Source organism: Phyllostomus hastatus, unplaced genomic scaffold (assembly GCF_019186645.2).
Source record: "Phyllostomus hastatus isolate PE091 unplaced genomic scaffold, TTU_PhHast_1.1 phas_scaffold_114, whole genome shotgun sequence".
Classification (NCBI taxonomy): Eukaryota; Metazoa; Chordata; class Mammalia; order Chiroptera; family Phyllostomidae; genus Phyllostomus; species Phyllostomus hastatus.
In genome coordinates, this window is record NW_025334006.1 from 20962 (window position 1) to 39582 (window position 18621).

At 49.3% G+C, this 18621-nt stretch overlaps 3 gene segments (V, D, J or C); all 3 read right to left on the reverse strand.

Moving 5' to 3' along the window:
* Positions 1 to 13348: 13348 nt before the first annotated feature.
* Positions 13349 to 14043, reverse strand: LOC123829685. The segment is given in 2 exon segments: positions 13349 to 13773; positions 13873 to 14043. Coding segments are annotated over 2 exon segments (474 nt in total).
* Positions 14044 to 15191: 1148 nt separating this feature from the next.
* LOC123829686 lies at positions 15192 to 16172 on the reverse strand. The segment is given in 3 exon segments: positions 15192 to 15347; positions 15646 to 15935; positions 16045 to 16172. Coding segments are annotated over 3 exon segments (525 nt in total).
* A 1339-nt stretch (positions 16173 to 17511) lies between these two features.
* On the reverse strand, positions 17512 to 18361 carry LOC123829687. The segment is given in 3 exon segments: positions 17512 to 17531; positions 17733 to 18149; positions 18279 to 18361. Coding segments are annotated over 3 exon segments (486 nt in total).
* Between the last annotated feature and the right edge of the window lie 260 nt (positions 18362 to 18621).

Here is an 18621-nt window from a genome sequence, read left to right on the forward strand (position 1 = left end):
AGAAAGTGTCTATGTGATGATGACGTCTCCAATGGTGACATCTTTATGGGTGGGGAGAAGAAGTGAATGAGAACAGATCTGACAGTAGAGAAGTAGCAATAAGTTCAGCAACAAAGGGCAATGTTCTGAGGCATGTGTGTGAGGGGTGGGTGGTGAAGCCGGGAGAGGGGACTGGTATGGGAGGAGCAGGGAGGACCCAGGAGGATAAACAAAGCACTGAACAGGACATCATATGTTTGATTCTATCTCTTGGCATAAACACGGTAGAAATTTCATTGCATTTCCATCTTAGAGGTCAGAGCATCTAAGTGTCAACATGGAAGACAACGACAAGTGGAATTTGGTTACATGAGAAAACTTAAAAAGCTTGTATGGGCCCTGACCAGTGTGGCTCCCATGTGTTGGGCATTATCCTGCAAAGCAAAGGTGGCCAATTTGTTTCCCAGTTGGGGCACATGCCTGGGTTGTGTATGCGAGAGGTAACCACACATCGATGTTTCTCTCCCTCTCTTTCTCGCTCCCTTTCCCCTCTCTACAAATCAATAAAGCCTTTTTTTAAAAAGCATGTGTTTGTGTGCTGGAGGGAAAATCTGTTAGCAGCTTAGGAGAGGAGAGTGGAGGGCTGAGGAGCCCTTACCAGGAGCTCCTACCATTCAGATGAAGTGGCCGGTGCGGGAAGGCAGGAAAAGGCACGGTGTGGGTGACTAAGGTGTATCTCCCAGGTGTGGTAAGAATTGAGTCCACAGACAGTTTGCGAGGAACCCCCAAAGCCATTTCCTACATTGTTTTCTATGCTGGGATTTCTAGCTTTATACCTTATCCTTTCTGGCCTTGTCATGTCCCACACCCACGCATGTCTCCTGGTGTGAGAAGAGCAGAGAGACTTTTACTCAGGACACCTGGGGGCTGGTGAGAGAAGGGGAAGCAGGAGGTTTCTGCACAGGGAGGGGGTGACTGTGCAGCGCTGTGGCTAAGCTGCTGGCACAGAGGTACACGGCTGAGTCCCCGGGTTCTGTGGGCTGGATCTTCAGAGTGGACAGGGACTTATTAGGCATCTGAGCTGAGAATCGCTCATTAGGCAGCCCTGTCTTGTCCCAAGGACTTTGATTAAGGAAGTAAATAAGTAACTTTATGCCTTCCATTGAGGTCTGTCTGTACCAGTAAAGTTCGTCATGGCCTGAGATTGGCTCACAGCTCAGAGTCACTCCTTGTCCCCTGTTTGTCACCTTGTTCCTGGGTGTCTGGGTGACTCCAGCATCTGTGGGCTCTGTGGAAGAGGACAAAGTTTAGGAACAGGATAAGGAACATAAATGAAAACAGAACTGGGAATATCAACAAAATGCAGATTCTTAGTCTCTGGGGACTCACCTATGCCCAGGACACAAAGGGCCACCCAGCAGAGGAGCCTGGCGGCCATGGCAGGGGGGGGCAGGAGGAAGCTTTACCCTGACGACGCCCGTGTGAGTGTGACAGAGGGGCAGGGGGGCAGGGCTTCTTGTTCCTCTGGGCTCCATAAGGTGCAGAGTGACATCACTCTGTCATTTCTCAGAGGTCCTCCTCCCAAAGGTAAATATTAATCCTCTCAGAAGAATTGATTGGGATAAGTCATGTCTTTTAGGGTTTGTTTGGACCATTGGAAGTCTCCAAGACTTTCATCAGCTGTCACCTCACACAACCCTGTGCTTTAACCACTCTTTGTCTCCTGCTATATCACACATCTACCGTCTACTGAGCTTTTCTGCGTGGGCGTGCCGTCGGCAGTGCGAGTCCTGTAGAGCAGTAACATACTTTCTAAATCTCAAGTTCTTCTTACTTCTTTCAAGAGAATCCATTTCTCCCAGACACACAAAATCAAAATAATTCCTTATTGAGTTGGGGGTTTTACCAAGATCTTTGGAAAAATTTTGATTGACAACCATGCTCATCTGAAGGTATATAAACAGATGCCCTGGCCCCTACTGGAGTTGATCAGCTGTTTGAACTTTATCTTGCAAAGTGAAGGGTCACCAGTTTGATTCCCAGTTAGGGCACATGCCTGAGTTGCAAGTCTTGGCCCCAAATAGGGAGTGTGTGAGAGGCAACTGATCAATGTTTTGTTTTGTTTTTTCACAAATTGATGTTTCTCTCCCTCTCTTTCTCCCTCCCTTCCCTCTCTCTAAAAATAAATAAATAAAATCTTTAAAAAAATACCCAGATGCCTTAGGCAGATGGAGTGGATTTATCCAGAGCTGAGGTTATGATTTTAAACTTTAAACCTGACTTAGATCGTGTGAGAATTAAGAACAAGGGGATTTACAAGCTGTTGGGTACAGTGGCTGGAAGCATCATAAGAGGACGATGCTGGGCTGGTGAGATGGGAAGGAAGAAGGAACACCTGGGAGCAGGGAATGATTGAAATGGAAATTTGGGGAGGAGCTTGTTTGGTGTTCATTCCATGGCCCAGAATGACAAAGTGCACCTGAAAAGGATTGGAGGCAAAAAAAAAAAATCATCAAATGTGAGGAGGTCAAGGAACAGAGGACCCAAACCTATATATAAATTGTCTGCAAGATGATGATGTCACCAGCTGTGATGGGATTAGTAGTCGGAGGGAACGTGAATGAGGAGGGACCTGATAGTAAAGAAGTTTAGCAACAAAAGGCAATATTCTGATGCCGTATGCATGAACAGCTGGGTGTTAAAGCTGGGGAGTGGGACTGGTCTGGCAGTCGCAGGGAGGACCCAGGAGGACAAAGAATGCACTGAAATCAGGCAGAGAAGCAGATTATGTCTTACTGAGGCAGGGAAGTGAGCCAGGACAAGGGGATTAGGGAAACGGAGACAGAGAGCTAAACAAACTGGCCGAGCAACATGCAGCCAGGTACAGAAGGCCAGTGACCTCCCTGCAGATAACATCCAGGCCTCGGCTGTATTTCAGCTCCAGGCCCAGAAAAGCAGAAAAACCAGGTGGGCGAGGATGCCAGGACCAGCTGCAAGGACTAAGGACCCCTGTCCTGGCACTGCCCAGTAAGCAGAGACCATGACCTTGAAAGAGGGCACCTGGAAAGGTGATGAGTATTCTGCTGACACCCTCCCCTGAGACCTCCCCTAGATTCTTGCTTGCAAAAGCGAGATAAAAACTCAAGTCTAAGAACTCAGCACGTGCTCTCCCACTGGGGAGCAGCCCGGGCCATTCCCTTCCCCCTGCTCCTCCTCCTCTGCTTCCGCCACAGGCACACGTCTCCTAAACTCTAAGGGTGCCCCTGAGACTTGCAACCAGGGGAGCAATGGGCAGAGGCAGCTTGCCCCAGGCTAATGCCCTGAACCTGTCCCCCAAACCGTCTTTTCTCTGACTTCCCAGTGAGTTAAGGCAGATCAGCCCGGGCTTTCCTGTTGCTTCTTGTATGCTGAGCCCTTCCCTGTTTCACTCTCCCCATCTTCAATAAATGTACCCTCATAGTCACATGGACTGGTGTGACATCTCTCCTACACGAAGTCAAGAACCCACTTACTACCAGCTGCCCTAGGCAGACCCGCTCAGGGCCAGGTGTCCTGCCCAGTAACAGCGTCAACACAGCACAAATTTCATTCTTCCCTGTTTCCGCCATTTTCAAAGCCCTGGCCTCTGAGTGGCAACAAGTAGGACAGTGACAGTGGAATTGGCTATATGGCAGAACTCAGGTAAACCTAATTGTCTCGGGCACTCAAAACACAGTCATCTTTTGCACCGGTTGCCAAAGATGCTCTCAAAGGGTCTGAGAAGGGATGTAAATAAGACCACAGAAGAGAGTAATCATAACTGTTCAGAAGGCACTGCAGGGGTAATGTGGGCATTTCTGGCATAAATCAATATAAAATGTAGGTTTGGGTGTTGAGGACATATGGTCAGGTAGGAAAGAGAGCTACATACGACGGGACAGGCCTGCAGGCCTTTAGATGTCCCACTGTGAAGTCCACGTTTGTCGTTCCAGGTCTGGCCGCTGAAGAGGCCCCATGAACATCCGGGAGTCCTACACCAGCCCTCAGCAGCAGCAGCCTCTGCAGACGGGCCTGGGCTGCCCGTAGGCGGCACAGAGGCAAAGTCCGGGATTGGGAGTATTTGAACAATGATTAAAAAAAAACAAAAAAAAATGAGAGTCATATCTTCCATCTAATGTATATAAAGTATCTGCTTTACCAATCTTTGAGATACTGTGATTGAAATGAGTGCCATATAAATATAAAGAAATATTAACATTATAAAGGAATGTCCACAATCAAAGCAAAGAGGTTTTAATACAATCAGACTTATGTGTGTGTGTGGAGGATGGATTCTGTTAGCAGCTTAGAGGGAGAGGAGAACGGAGGGCTGAGGAGCCCTTACCAGGAGCTCCTACGGTTCAGATGGAGAGGCCAGTGCAGGAAGGCAGGGACACGCACTGTGTGGGTAACTGAGGTTTATCTCAAGGTGTGGTGAGTTTTGAGACCACAGAAAATGTGTCAGCAAATCCCTGAAGCCTACATTTTTTCATACTCAAGTTTTTCTGTTGATACCTCATTATTTCTGTTCTTGTCATGCCCCAAATTCACTCATTTCTCTCGGTGAGAGAGGAGCAGGGGAGACGTTTATGTGACTGGGGCAGCTGATGCGAGCAGGGGAAGCAGGGGGCTTCTGCCCAGGGAGGGGGTGCCTGTGCAGCGCTGTGGCTAAGCTGCTCGCGCAGAGGTACACGGCTCCCTCGGGTTCCGTGGGCTGGATCTTCAGAGTGGAGAATGATTTATTAGGCATCTGACCTGAGAATCGCTCCTTGGGCAGCCCGGTCTCATCTGCAGGAGTTTGACTGCTGAAATAAGTCAGAATCGCCAGTCCCTGCACTGAGGTCAGTCTGCACCAAAGAAGTGCATGGTGGTCAGAAATTGGCTCACAGCTCCCAGTTACGTTTTGTCTCATTGCTGTCACCTTGTGCTTGGATGTCTTGGTGACTCCAGTCTCTGTGGGGTCTGTGGAAGAGGACACACTTTGACGACAAAATAAGAAAAACATTGGAGTCACAGCAGGGAGACATAGCATGAGGATGTGAATATTTCGTAGACTCACCTACTCCCAGCAGCCAGGGGCCCACTCAGCAGAGCTCCCAGGTTCCCACGACAAAGTGTGGGAGATGTGGAACAGCCCGGCCCAGGGTCCTTGTGAGCACGAGCAGAGAAGTGCATTCTGGGACATTTTAATTCTGCAATATGCTGACATCACTGCATGACCTCCTACCCCCAAGTCAGGGGCTCCATTCAGGAAAGAAGACTGTATCTTTGGGAGGTCAATCCGGCAGGACTGAATTTCATTATAACTGACCTGGCCTACAGATTTGGGCATCCGGAGGTCCCCTGTGGGTATCAATGTTATCAGCTCCTAATGCCTTCTCTATACTATCTTTTATAGAGCCTTTCAACTATTGCCATTTGACCTTCAAGTACTTAAAGACAAAGTCATCATCTCATTGCAAGCCAGCTGCTCTGAAACTCACATCCCTCTCACTGGTGGCTTGATGCTGCTGGTCATATACCCACACTCACCATCCCCCAGCAGTTAGCTAGGAGCTGGGTTCTGAGCTCACCATGAAAAACAAGCCTAACCCCTGCATTGTTAGGGCTTCAGGGACTGATGTGATGCCCTGAGAACTGAATTAGCAGCACAATTTACAATAGCCAAGTGCCCATCAGTAAATGAATGGATCAAAAAACTATGGTACATTTACACAATAGAATTCTGTGCAGCAGAAAGAAAGAAGGAGCTGCTACCCTTTGCAACAGCATGGATGGAGCTGGAAAGCATCATGCTAAGCGAAATAAGCCAGGCAGTGGAAGACAAATACCATATGATCTCACCTTTAACAGGAACCTAATCAGCAAAACAAACAAATAAGCAAAATATACCCTAAGACACTGAAATAGAGGACAGGCTGACAGTGACCAAAGGGGAGAGAGGAGGGAATTTCAGGGGAAAATGGGAAAGGTATAAACAAGTATAAAGGACGCATGGACAAAAACTAGGGGAGGTGGAAATGGGAGGGAGGTGGGGAGGGATGGGTGGGTAGGCTGGGAGTAAAGGACAGAAAACTGTACTTGAACAACAATTAAAATAAAATTAAAAAGCAAAATAAAAAATAAAATAAAAGCTCTTGTTTGCTGTGAAAGACCTCTCTGAGTTTGTTTATCCTTGAGCGCTGTTAAATCCCCAAAGCGCATTGCCTGTAATCTACATTTTCCACCCCTCCCCCATGAAATAAGCAGAGGGTTTTCTTGTTCTGGAAGATTTGCAAAGAAAATACTGCAGAACTGATTTAAACCTCATTCTTACTCCTAGAGAAACTCAGTGTTCTTCGTGGCCTTTTCCCCGTCAAAGGAAAGGACGCCACAAACCCACTTCCTGTCGTGGTAGAGGTTATGAAGGGCTGAGAGGAGCCTCTGTTTCTTGGGTTGGTCAAAAAATTCCTATCAGTTAGTTTGCATGTTAACTAAGAAGGCCCAGTGTAAGGCCATATTTTATGGTCGGTCCAGAGACATACGCCAAGGCTCCTGGACTGAGGAGCAGACAGTTTGCAGGCTAAATGGTGTGACCTGAGGGCCCTGTTTCCCTTGTTGGGCCTGTCTCTTCAGTTTCTGCTGGATCCAGAACATAAAACTTGGGCCATTATTCTATTTTCAAAAGACCATCGTTCCTTCCCTGTTACCAGGCACCTAGGTGCGGAAGGCAGACTGCTGGCTCCCCAGGGATGTCCGGGTCTAATCCTGGGTATTGCGGATGTGTTATCTCACATAGCAAAGGGGAGCTGGGCTCCAAATGGAACCAAGGAGGCTAATGAGCTGACCTTAATGTACGAAGGTTATCCGGGACTTCCCAGGTGGGTTCCATGTAATCACAAGGGCCCTAAAATAAAACGTGGGAGAGGGAGGGAGAGTCAGAGCGATGTAGCATGGGGACAGATTGGACGGTCATTGTAGGCTTTGAAGATGGAGGGGCCACGAGCCAAGGACTGTCAGTGGCCTGGAGAAGCTGAAAAAAGGTAAGAAAACCAATCATCCATTACAGCTTCCAGAAGGAACAAGGCAATGCCAACACATTTGTGTTAACCCGGTTAGAGCCATGTTGGACCTCTGATCTCTAGGATCAATTCGTGTTGCTTTAAGCCACAGAATTTGTGATAATTTTTTAGAGCAGCAACAGAAATCTAATACTTTACAGGATCAATGGGGCTCAGTGTCTGTGGAAAAGGTAGAAATTAAATACAGTACATGATAGGCACCCAGTCGAGTGGAAAGAACTTGGAATCTGGCCCAGGGAAGCCCAAGAGAAAACTTCTCTCTGCCCAGACCTCCTAAGCTCCCAAGGGAGGCACAGAAGCATGGGGTGACGGTCAAATTCAGGACTACATTGTGGCATCCTCCTGCTCACAGTAAAAGCTCCTGGGGAGAAATTCTGTTGCTCTGGTGCACCCCTGTCCATGCCTGACAAGTGGATTTGCTGGTGGTGTCACTGTGATTGTCAGCTCCTGGGGCCCAGGTCCCCGTTGGTGTGGTCCAGGGTAGCATCAGCATTTCTCCCTGCTTACGCTCTGCTGAACAGCAGAGCAGGTGGTGGGCTGGCCCGGGCTGGTTTGGGCCGGGCTCGCTAAGGCTCCTGTGACACTCCTCCTGCTTGTCTGCTTCTCCCAGCATGTGCCAGCGTCACCACCAGCGTCCTGAGCCGCACAAATTAAGCCAGCTTGGAAGAATGCCCACTGCAAGCACACCTGCCTTGCAGAGCTCCATGCAGAGCAAAACCCATCTGCACAAGAGAGCAAGAAGTATTGGTCTCTGTTCTTCATTCTCAGCATCATTCAAGGGATCTGCAACTCCTTTAATCTAAGCCCCGCCCCAGGGTTTCCCTCCATCCTCCCCCTCCAGGGAAGAACCTCCCTGCAGACTTTAGATTACAACGAAGCCACAGCGCCTCCTAGTGTCCAGTGAGCAGAAAGAGCACAAACAGGCTCTCTTGACAGGACATAAAACAAGGGGTGTTTTGTTTCGTTGAATACAAGGGGTATGAGGTACTGATATGATTTACTGGTGTTAGAGGATCAATAAATAAAACTGTAATATTGTAGCTTCAGATGGAACCACGTGAGAGCTGGACATTGGAGTCAGATGTGTGGAGATAATATCAATTTTAATATTGGTGAACCACAAGACCCAGTTGTGAATCCGAGGGGGCTGGCTAACACTACGCAGAATCAGAATTTAAGTCACTTCCCTCCCTTCCAAACTACAGGTGGACCCCGTAAAGAAAGGAAGTTCCCCGCTAATTTTAGTGCATGTTGAGAAAACAGCCTACCTCTTCTCTAGGTGGCCAGTAACAAAGCAAGAAGACAGAGGCTAAAGTAAGGTGAAGAGATTAAACAAAACACTTTACATGCCTTTCCAGAGAGCGATTCCACGAGGAATAGGAAAATCAGAACAGGGCGATTTCTTTAGGGAAGCCCCCCAAGTGGGAAGTGTGGTTTTCCCCACAAGACTGGGTTTCCGTGGGGAAATGCAGGTGGCCATGCATCAGCCATTCTTCCCAGTTCCAACCACTTGCCCCTGGGCACCTTCATTTAAAAAGCACATGGGTTGCACTAGCAATGACGCAAATTGTAAGTCTCTTCTATGCTTCCTGACTGAGTCTAAACATTCAGTCCCTGCTTTATATCCTGTCTTGTCACATGGTTCAATGGCGTGTCAGAGGTCAACGGAATGTGACTTTTATTGGAATACAATAAAGGTAAAAAAATAAACATTCCAATCATAGAATGACAAAAACAAACAGCTATCTCAATTTGATAATAAATACCATTTAAGTTTTGTAAAAAAAAATTTTGGTTGAAATTAAAGTTGATAAATCTCATGCAAGTTGACATAAGTCTCTATGTCATTTGAGTTATTTAAAGAAATGATAGACTCAGAATCTGACATTATTTTTTATTTAAAATTTCACATGAAATGATTTTGACCTCAATCTTAGTAATTACAGATGAGAGCACTCAAACCAACCCTTCCTGATTGTCTAAATAGTTGGATAAAATAAAAGAAAGAACTTTAATTAATGTCCTAAAAATACAGGGAGGGACAGGAGGCTGGGATCTTGCAGAGCGTGAGTACCGAGGGAGGGGCACAGCTGTCCCTTTGCCCCGAGGGCACTGGCCCACCCGTCTCAGTGCTCACAGGACAGGGGGACAAAGGTCAAAGGCCAAATGTATCAAACTGGGAAAACAGACAAACTCATTGCACAGATGACCTAGAGGTGAACATGTTCTCTAGCTGATCTGGGACACTTCTCACCTTGAATGCTACCTCGTCCTAGGTTGCCCCAACTTGCTGATACCCCTTGCATTTGGCAAAAGCAAAATAAAATTCTCTTTGGAGAAAGACTCATCCATCTGAGATAAAAAAAAAATTATATCTACAAAGCCCGTGTCTGGCACCAAGTCAAAGATAATCAGATTCATAAACAAAACATACCAACACCATGAAAACCCAAACAGCACGACTGAGAAGCAGCAGAAAATCAATTAAAACAGCCCCACAGAGATCTCAGCTGTGAAAATGATCAGCCTCTAAAACCACTGTTTCCTGCTTTAAAGAAATCAAAGATGATCTAGGAGAATGTTATTAGGGGGTTAGTAATTACGAAATGTGACGTAGCAGATTGGAAAACAAGCACATAAAACCTCTGGCAAGGAGACGGTGGGTTGCTGCGCTCACCGATGATGGAGGTTTGTCAGACACGGCCATTGGAGGGAAGGAGGGGGACATGGGCCCAGGAGATGAGGGGTACGCAAGGTGTGGATGGACAGACATTAGACTGGCAGTCCTGGTTGGACAAGGAGGAAGTGAGGCCAGCAGGGGCTGAGCAGCAATGATAACACCTTCAGGAAAATCTGCGTGTGCTGCTTTCCCAACAGTTCCAACCAGTGTTCCAAACTGCCTCCTCGTCTTAGAGAATCCAGGCAGAAGTGAGAGTACAGCGCGTGGGTCTCCACACAAAGAATGCGCAGTATTATCAGATGGGATCATTGGACCAAGGGCAATGGATTGTTTCAGAATTTTTCACTAAGGAACATTTTAATGCACTAAGGAGCTATTTTAATGCACCAGGGCAGACAGCTGGAACTATCCTCAACAGCCTCGGAACTGGCTGGCTCTGGCCTGGATATAATGTTGAGCGGTCCTGGTTATGTTGAAGAGTGAGACCACCCCGGAGAAAGGAGGATTCGTTCTGAGCTGAGATTTCAGACTGGTTGTCACAGTATCCATTTGCGTGTATTCCTTCGAAGTAGGAAAAGGACTGAATAAAATAGCTGAAACCATCGCCATCATCAACAACATCATTATTATCAGCACATTTCCACAAAATGGAAAAAAATGTTTTCCAAACACATACCATGTACTGAGACTTGGCTGCAGAAAATTTGATAAGAAAGGCAGCGAGGAACCTAGAAAGCAAAGGATATCAATTAAAATCATTTAGAGGGTAAAAGCCCCCACAAAGGGAGAGCCTGCTGTTGGCCACTCTCCCAGAATCACCATCTGTATTATTATTACAGCGAATTGTACGCTTTTGGTGACTGCATAATTTTTGTAAGAGAAGATTCCTCATTAGTGCCTGAGGACTGACTCCGTGAGACATAAGTCACTTTCAGTTTTGCATCCTTGAATTGTCACCAAAAAGTGCTTCAAATCCCAGAGTCGTAATTATTTTCAGCCCTGATATTTCAAGAAATAATTCACATCCTCCTTTCTCACGAATTCTAGATTGCTTCTTTCCCGTGCGTGAGGAACAAGGGGAGGCCTGTGTTCAGAGCTGCCGGGGGCGGAGCAGAGGGAGGGGAAGCCTGGTGTTTTGTGCACAGGAAGGAAGCGTCTCTGTGACGCTGTGGCTAAGCTGCTGGCGCAGAAATACACGGCCGAGTCCCCCAGCTCTGCACGCAGGATCTCGAGAGTTGAGTCTGTTCCTTTGGGCCTCCGTGCAGAAAATCGATCCTTAGACAACTGAGAATCATCCATTGCTTCTTCATTCTCAAAGCGGACCAAAAGCCCTGGGCCCTGTCCCTGGAACTGCTGGTACCAGTAAAGGGTTTGGTGGTCCGAAATGGGATTACACCACAAAGTGGCCGCCTGACTCTTTCCTAGGATCTTATGTCTGGGAGTCTGAGTGACGCCACCTTCCGTGAGTTCTGTGAAGGGAAAAGACAAAGGAAGTAGGAAATGATTGGAATGATCCCTGGAAACATAAAATGCAGAGATCTTGCTGTTCTAAGGACTCACCGGCCCCCAGCAGACAGAGGGTTACCCAGCAGAGGAGCCTGAGGCCCATGGCAGAGTCAGGTCAGGAGTGGGAGGTTCACCGGGTCAGGTTCCTTGTGAGCAGGAGCCGAGGAGGAGGGACGTCTCTTGTCCCCACAGGGCAGTCCCCACAGTGACATCACTGTCTCCGCAAATGCTCCGTCTTAAAAACTAATGGTTGTAAACTAAAACATACCTACAAGTTTGTTTAGCATATTCGCAGACTGTGTGTAAGCTCATCCAAGCGGCCTCCGCTCACTGCTCCAGGGCCCGAGTGATTGGGCCCCCCCAACCTCACCTCTACATCTCCATCACCATCCTCTGACCCTCTGCTGGATGTTTCTGCTGGGACGTGGCCAAGGCCCATCGGTTAATGACCTCTGCGTTACCGGTGATGGCCCGTCTCCTTGGATGTTTCTCTTTTATGGCGGTCTCCATTCCCCCAGTCACAGGAGCTTAGACAAAGTGGAAGCTGCGGTAATTCCCACCACTGTAGCCTAGAAACACAGGGAACCAACGGCACGCTTGAAGGTGGAGAGATGAGATGAAGCCCGGGGCGCAGATTGAAGTCGGGAGCTTTCATTCTGCCCAGAGGTCGGAGACCACTTTCCTCTTGGCTTTCGCCAACCTCCATGATGCACAACGAACTGGAGCCTTCATCTCCGCGCTGCTGGCTCCCAGGTGAAGGGTGTCGTATATCTTACCTGCAAAGGGTGGAGAGCTCTCTGATCCCTGAAAATACCAGAGTGGACACAGTATTGGCAATATGAATTGCATAGACCTTCTGCAATGTGAAAAAACCTACACCTCTAACATGACTTACAAGTGAATTTCATGGTTTTTTAAAAAGAGAGCAATTGCCTTGGCCACATGGCTCAGTTGGTTCAAGTGCCGTTCTATGAACTAAAAGGTTGTGGGTTCGATTCCCAATCAGGACCCATACCTAGATTGCAGGTTTGATCCATGGTGGGGGTGTGAATGGGAGGTAATGGATGGATGTTTTTCTCTCACATCTCCCTCTCTCTCTCTCTCTCTCTCTCTCTCTCCCTGTATGTGTGTGTGTGTGTGTGTGTGTGTGGTCCCTACACCTACAAGCAAGGCTGGGGATCTAGAGCAGCCTGGGGAGGTGGTGACCACGAGGGGTCTGTCACATGAGGATGGTGTCCCTTCCTCATGCCCCTTCCCAGTCTGCAACTTACCCTTCTGTGTCTCATGGTGTGTTTTGTGGTATCTTTTGATGTACAAGGATATAATTTAACACCACTGAAATTATAAATATGTTTGTCAATATTTGTATATTACATGATTTTATAAGTATTTATATGCTTTATAAATGTTTGTGCTCTTTTGTGTCTTTGCTAAAAACACTCCCCCTTAAATGAATGCCTGAATATCTTTCCTTCACTTCTCCTAGTAAAATCTAAGTTTTCCTTTTCACATTTGAGAGTAAGTATGCCTAAAATATATTGTCACGTAAGGAATGAAGGGGAAACCTAGAGATAAGAGGGTGGGACGTAGGTTCCATGCTGAAGAAATAATCTGTAAAACAGATCCCTGAGATGGCACATCTGAGGGAGAAACTGAATGCAGATGAATGAATCTAGGGAGAGCAGAGGAGACTTGTACAAGAAGACCGTGGAGGTCAAGGGCAAGGTGAAGGGCAAACACTATAGGACCTTGTAGGGCTATTGTCCCAGAGGAGAAAGGCAGCCAGCGGCAGATCCATCTGAAGGAAAATTTATGACTATAAGTTGAAGGGGATAGAGGGTGGGGACCAGCGTAAACGAAGTCACTGAAGCCCCTAGGAGAGTGTGGGGACTTTAAGATTATCAGGAGAATCCTCATGCAGCTCAACTTGTGATGCATTTTCCTTTCTGCAAACGGGAAAAGAGAAAGAGAGAGAGAGAGAGAGAGAGAGAGAGAGAGCGCGAGAGGGCACTGCAGAAGGCAGAACCAGCTAGTTAAGTGTGTTCGGGTGCTTGGTCTCCAGTCAGGCTGAGACTGGTACAGAGGAGGACTTTGGCCCTGAGGGTCATGCCCAGTGCCATAAGGCCCCCACACTGGCAGGGACTCCTTTGGGTTTGGGCCAGGAATCAGAGCGCAGCCTCAGGATTTCTACTGACACTTTCTGTGCAGAGAGGAGGCGGCCGTGCAGCACTGTGGGTTCACTGCTGGCACAGAAGTACACAGATGTCTGGGAGGGGGTGGCCGACTCCAGCGTGAGGGGGAAGTCTTCTTGTTTTGATCTAGAGACACTGTACCCATCAGGGACCTCTCCTTTGTCGATGACCCCAACACCCGCGGAGTAATGGATCAGCCTCAGCCCGTGACCCGGATCTTGTCGATACCAGTACATATAGTTGTGGTCATAAGTCTGGTTGCAACTCAGTATCACCTTCTTTCCTGTCCCTGTGACCTTGTTTCTTGGGCTCTGGGTAACTTCGGCATCCAGGTGTCCTGTGAGAGAGAGTGACATAGTGTGAGGTTGTCATCCTAAGATGAAGGCTTGGGATGAAGTCTTGGGAATTCCAGGGGAGGAAGCCCACCTGCACTCACCTGCCCACAGGAGGCAAACAGCTGCGCAGAAGAAGAGCCTGGTGACCATTTCGGGTCCAGGACAGAATCTCACGTCTTCCAGTTCCAGTTGGGCACATAGAACTCGGCCTCTCAGGGACTCGGGGACATCACTGACCTTCACAAATGCTTCAGCTACAGAGCTAAGCTGCCTCACCCCTCCCACAGGAACGAATCAGTGACACAGAGAAAGCTGAGCAGTGCAGCATGGGAAAAATGTGTAAGTCTGTTTTTAAAGAAATCTAGTAAGTCCCACATTCTTTTTTCCCACCTTCAGGTATGAAATTCATGCCTCTATGCATAATGATACAATTCCTTATTTGAATACTGCTACAATTTTTAACACCATTTTTGGTGCTTTGGCAGATTTCTCTGCTGATAATACACCTTCACATTCTGTCTACTAGTGATTCTCTTTGCATATATTCTGGATAATTTCGATGTCAGCCCACAGGGATCCTCTTGGTTAAAGGAACTAACTGATACCCAGAAAGTTTTCACAGTGTCAGCGTCAGGGTCATTGGAATCTGAGACTTGATTTACGTTGTCTCACGATCCACCCACTGGTGGGAGCCCAGCCACCGAGCTCAGGTCTCTGCATGCTCACGCGTAAGAGTCTCCCCTGGTTCCAGCTGAGGCCCGGGGGGACTAGATACTTATGGCCCCGTGACTGCACTTTCTGTGAAAAAGAGAGTTAGTGACATAGACAGATATTTAGCCAGGGATCCCCGTCCTGCTACCTCTTACACAGGTCATACCTCAGTGTGACATGACCCTGTTTCTGTGACTGCTCTTTTGATGTCACGTTGATGGGCAACACCAACCACCCAGCAGTGAGAAAGGACATGGAGTAAAAAATCAGAGGCCAGGGCGATGTGACACTCAGGTGTTGTCTGCAGCTCCTCACCTGGGCACATGGGGCAAGTTGAGATTTCCTGACCAGAAGTGGTAAAGCTGAGGACAGGCTGAGAAACCCCCATTCGCCACCCTGTCCGGTAGTTCAGAAGCACGCATTCCCCACATGAGCTCCCAGAGTGCTCCTTGACGTTCCTGGAAGGCTTCTGTTTCCCTCCTAGGATCTCCTGATGGACTGGAATTTCCCCAGGTGACTTAGCTCCTCTCATAGGAGCATATCATGGTCTTGCTCTGTCTGGAACTATGACACAACAGACACACGTCCTCTGGCTTGAAGCTCTATGTCCTTAGCAGTTGGCAGGCAATCAGCCATGTACCCTACATCTGAGAGGTGACCTCCCATCCCAGATTAGAGGGTCTTGAAATGGAAGATACTATGCTCTGTTCTATCCCATGGACCAAGGCCCAGGCAGGACCATGGAATCCAGGCGCTTGTTGACTTCAGAGGCGTGGAGATGGAGGATGCACGTGCATGGGACGTTTGGAAGGTCCAGCAGCTGCAGCTCCCTGTCTAGGAAATGGTGCACTGAGTGCTCCCCCCTCTGCAAAGTGGACACACGGTGTTCACCAGGACTGGGCACCACAACACACAGTGTGGACTCCACTCTGTCACAGAAGAGGGCTTCCTGCCATGTGCTGGGAATTGCACACTGCTGGCAGAGCTGGGAAAACATTCAAGAAGGCTCTAACTGAGCTCAGCAGGGCAGGGAGAGAGTTAGAAAGGAAACAAAAACCAACAGTGAAACTCAGCTGAGGCCCTCTCCCTCTGCCTGTGACATCAGCTGGGACAGGAGGGTTTGGGTACAGAAAGGCATGGGCCCTGCAGGGCTGTGTGTCTACGCTGCTGGCACAGAGGTACACGGCCGAGTCTTCCACCTGCAAGGTGCGCATGGTCAGCTCGGAGCTGTAGTCACTGAATACTTTTACTGAGAAGTGATCTGGGATGTCTCCTTTCATGTACTCCTGCTTTTCATAATACTGAATGAGAAACCTAGGTCCCTGCCCTTGAGCCTGTTGGTACCAGTACACACTCTTGTGTCCGGAGATGGGGTGGCAGTTCAGAACAGCCTCCCCACTGCGGCCTTTGATGAGGTGTCTTGGGGACTGGGTGACTCCAGCAGCCACTGACCCTGTGGAGGAAGGAGACGGAGCTGAGACCAGCCCAGGAGGCAAATGGACACTCCAGGAACAGCGAAGGATGTTGAGTTGCAGCGATGTCCCACCTGAGCTAAGACTCACCTGCACCCAGCAGACACAGGGCCATGCAAGAGAGGAGCTGGGTGCCCCTGGAAGATTTAGGAAGGACCAGCCAGGCCATGTCTCTGCTCAGGGCTCTGGTCCTTTGGTTGAGAATGCAGTTTTGTCCCTCTCTTTGCTCCCTTTGGAGGACTTGCTTGTGACGTCACTGTTCTGATGTCACTGTCTTTGTAGGCACCCATGGGTACTCACACCCCAGGACAAGCTCAGCTAGTCCTATTCTACCTGAATCTGTCCATTTTCCTATGAGCAGGTGCAGCTAGCTGTGCTGAGTTGGACCCCGAGGGTACAGGGCAGGTGGCCATCAGCACAGGTTGTCTTTGCCTTGAGCAGGTGCTCCTTGCTCTACACTGGCTCAGGTTACCCAGGCTCCTCCCTGAAGCCCCATCACACTCTCCACCAAACATGGTCTCCAGGAGAAATTTAACTCCATGTAAGGCCAAGTTCATGGCTCCCTGCTATAACATACACACCGACATATCTGTTAATGTGAGAAGATAAGATCAGTGAGCCTCTGATTCATCAGATAATCTCCTTGATGCAGGAATCAACCCAAGATTCTTCCCATGAATCCTCCCTCTCCCACAGGGCACCATCTGCATCTCACTCCATGGATCCACAGCGCCCTCATGTGGCCACTTATGCAGCAGCGCTGTTGACACCTCCCTTGCAAGGAAGCCTGGGAACCATGAGCAGAGGGGACCACAGGAGGGTTTGTGAGCAGGGAGGCGGTGACAGTGCCACACTGTGGTTGCAGTGCTGGCACAGAGGTACACGGCCGAGTCCCCAGGCTCTGCAGGCTGGATGGTCAGATTGGAGTAGGAGCCGTCAGGTCTCACAATGAAGAACCGATCCTTAGGCATCCCGGAGGTGTCCACAGGTTCCTTGTTTTGAAAGTACACTAAGAACTTCGGGCCCTGCCCTGGCACGTGTCGGTACCAGTAAAGGACAACATGGCCAGAAATAGGATCACACCGAAAGGTCACATTCTGTCCCCTCTTGGTGACCTTGTAACTGGGGGACTGGGAGACTCCAGCTTCTGTATGACCTGGGGACACAGAGGTTGACAACAGAATGAGGAAAACAAATGTAATCATCTCTCTCTCTCACGCACACACACACACACACACACGCACTAAAACTACTTGGTTTTCTGAGGACTCACTGGCCCCCAGCAGAGAGAGGGTCGCCCAGCAGAGGAGCCTGGTGCCCATGGCAGGGTCAGGTCAGGAGTGGGAGGTTCCCCAGGTCAGGTTCCTTGTGAGCAGGAGCAGAGGAGGAGGGACGTCCCTCGTCCCCACAGGGCAGCTCCCACAGTGACATCACTGCCTCTCTCAGGCCCCTTGACCTCAGGGACATGTGATGTACATGGGCACACTTGGGTGACTCGTTTAAATACTTACAAGCTGTCAGGGAAGAGGTGACAATCCCTGATGGTCCTTCCTCCCCCTAGGCCTGCTCACCTAAACCTGGAAGATGAAAGCCACGTGGGCACAGCACTGGGAGCAGCGGGCAGAGGGGCAAACCACAGGTGTTGAGGAACAGACTTCAGTGTTTCCTTGCTCCTCTGCTTATGAAATGTGAGTCCCAGAAATGTTACTTCCCACCACGTATATAAACAGGAACAAGGATATTTAAGCTGCACGATGTCTGGGGGCATTACAACCTACCCCATCTGTAAGCAGCAGAACGGTGTCTGGGGAAGGCCTGAGCCCGTCTGGCTGGCAGCTGCCACTTCCTGAGTGGGGCGGAGTGTTTTTGTGCAGGGGGCTGCCGCTCCTGCAGGGCTGTGTCACGGCTGCTGGCGCAGAGATACAGGGCCGAGTCGCTCAGCTCCAGCGAGCTTGCGGTCAGCTCAGAGCTATAATTGCCAAACTGCTTCATTGAGAATCTATCGGGAATGTTCCCTTTTTGTCGTTCTTGCCCATTGTAGTACTGAATGAGGAAATCGGGACCCTGTCCGTGAACCTGTTTGTACCAATACACAGACAGGTGTCCAGAGATATAGGAACACTTCAGCGTCACTTGCTGTTTTCTTGCTGTGATCAGGTGTTTTGGGGTCTGCGTGACTCCAGAGTCCACTGGGCCTGTTGGGAGGAGACACAGAGGAGCTGGGGGCAGAGCACAGGGAGCCTCCCGAGGCAGCCACCACCCCAGGCTTGTGTGTCAGGGATGTGACTGCGTGTCCAGACTGACACACAGTGTCCAGGGCTCACCTGCTCCCAGGAGACAAAGGGCCACACAGCACAGGAGCCTGGGGCCCATGGCAGCTTCCCAGGACTTCTCCCAGGTCTGGGCGGGGTCCCCTGGGGTGAGCGGTCTACAGTTCTGTGCTCCCTGTGTCCTGATAGGAGCGTTTGCTATGACGTCACTGCTCTGATGTTGTAGTTGCTCTGATGGGACTCTCCAAGGAGGCTGCCCCCTGGTGCTCTGTACTCTCGGTAGGACCCAGGGTCCAGAATCTATTCACCACTCCCTGTGCTGAACAGCCCCATGGCTGAGGGTTGCCTGCAGCTTCAGCACTATCGCCAGGTGCCTACAATATTGTCCCTACCTGGC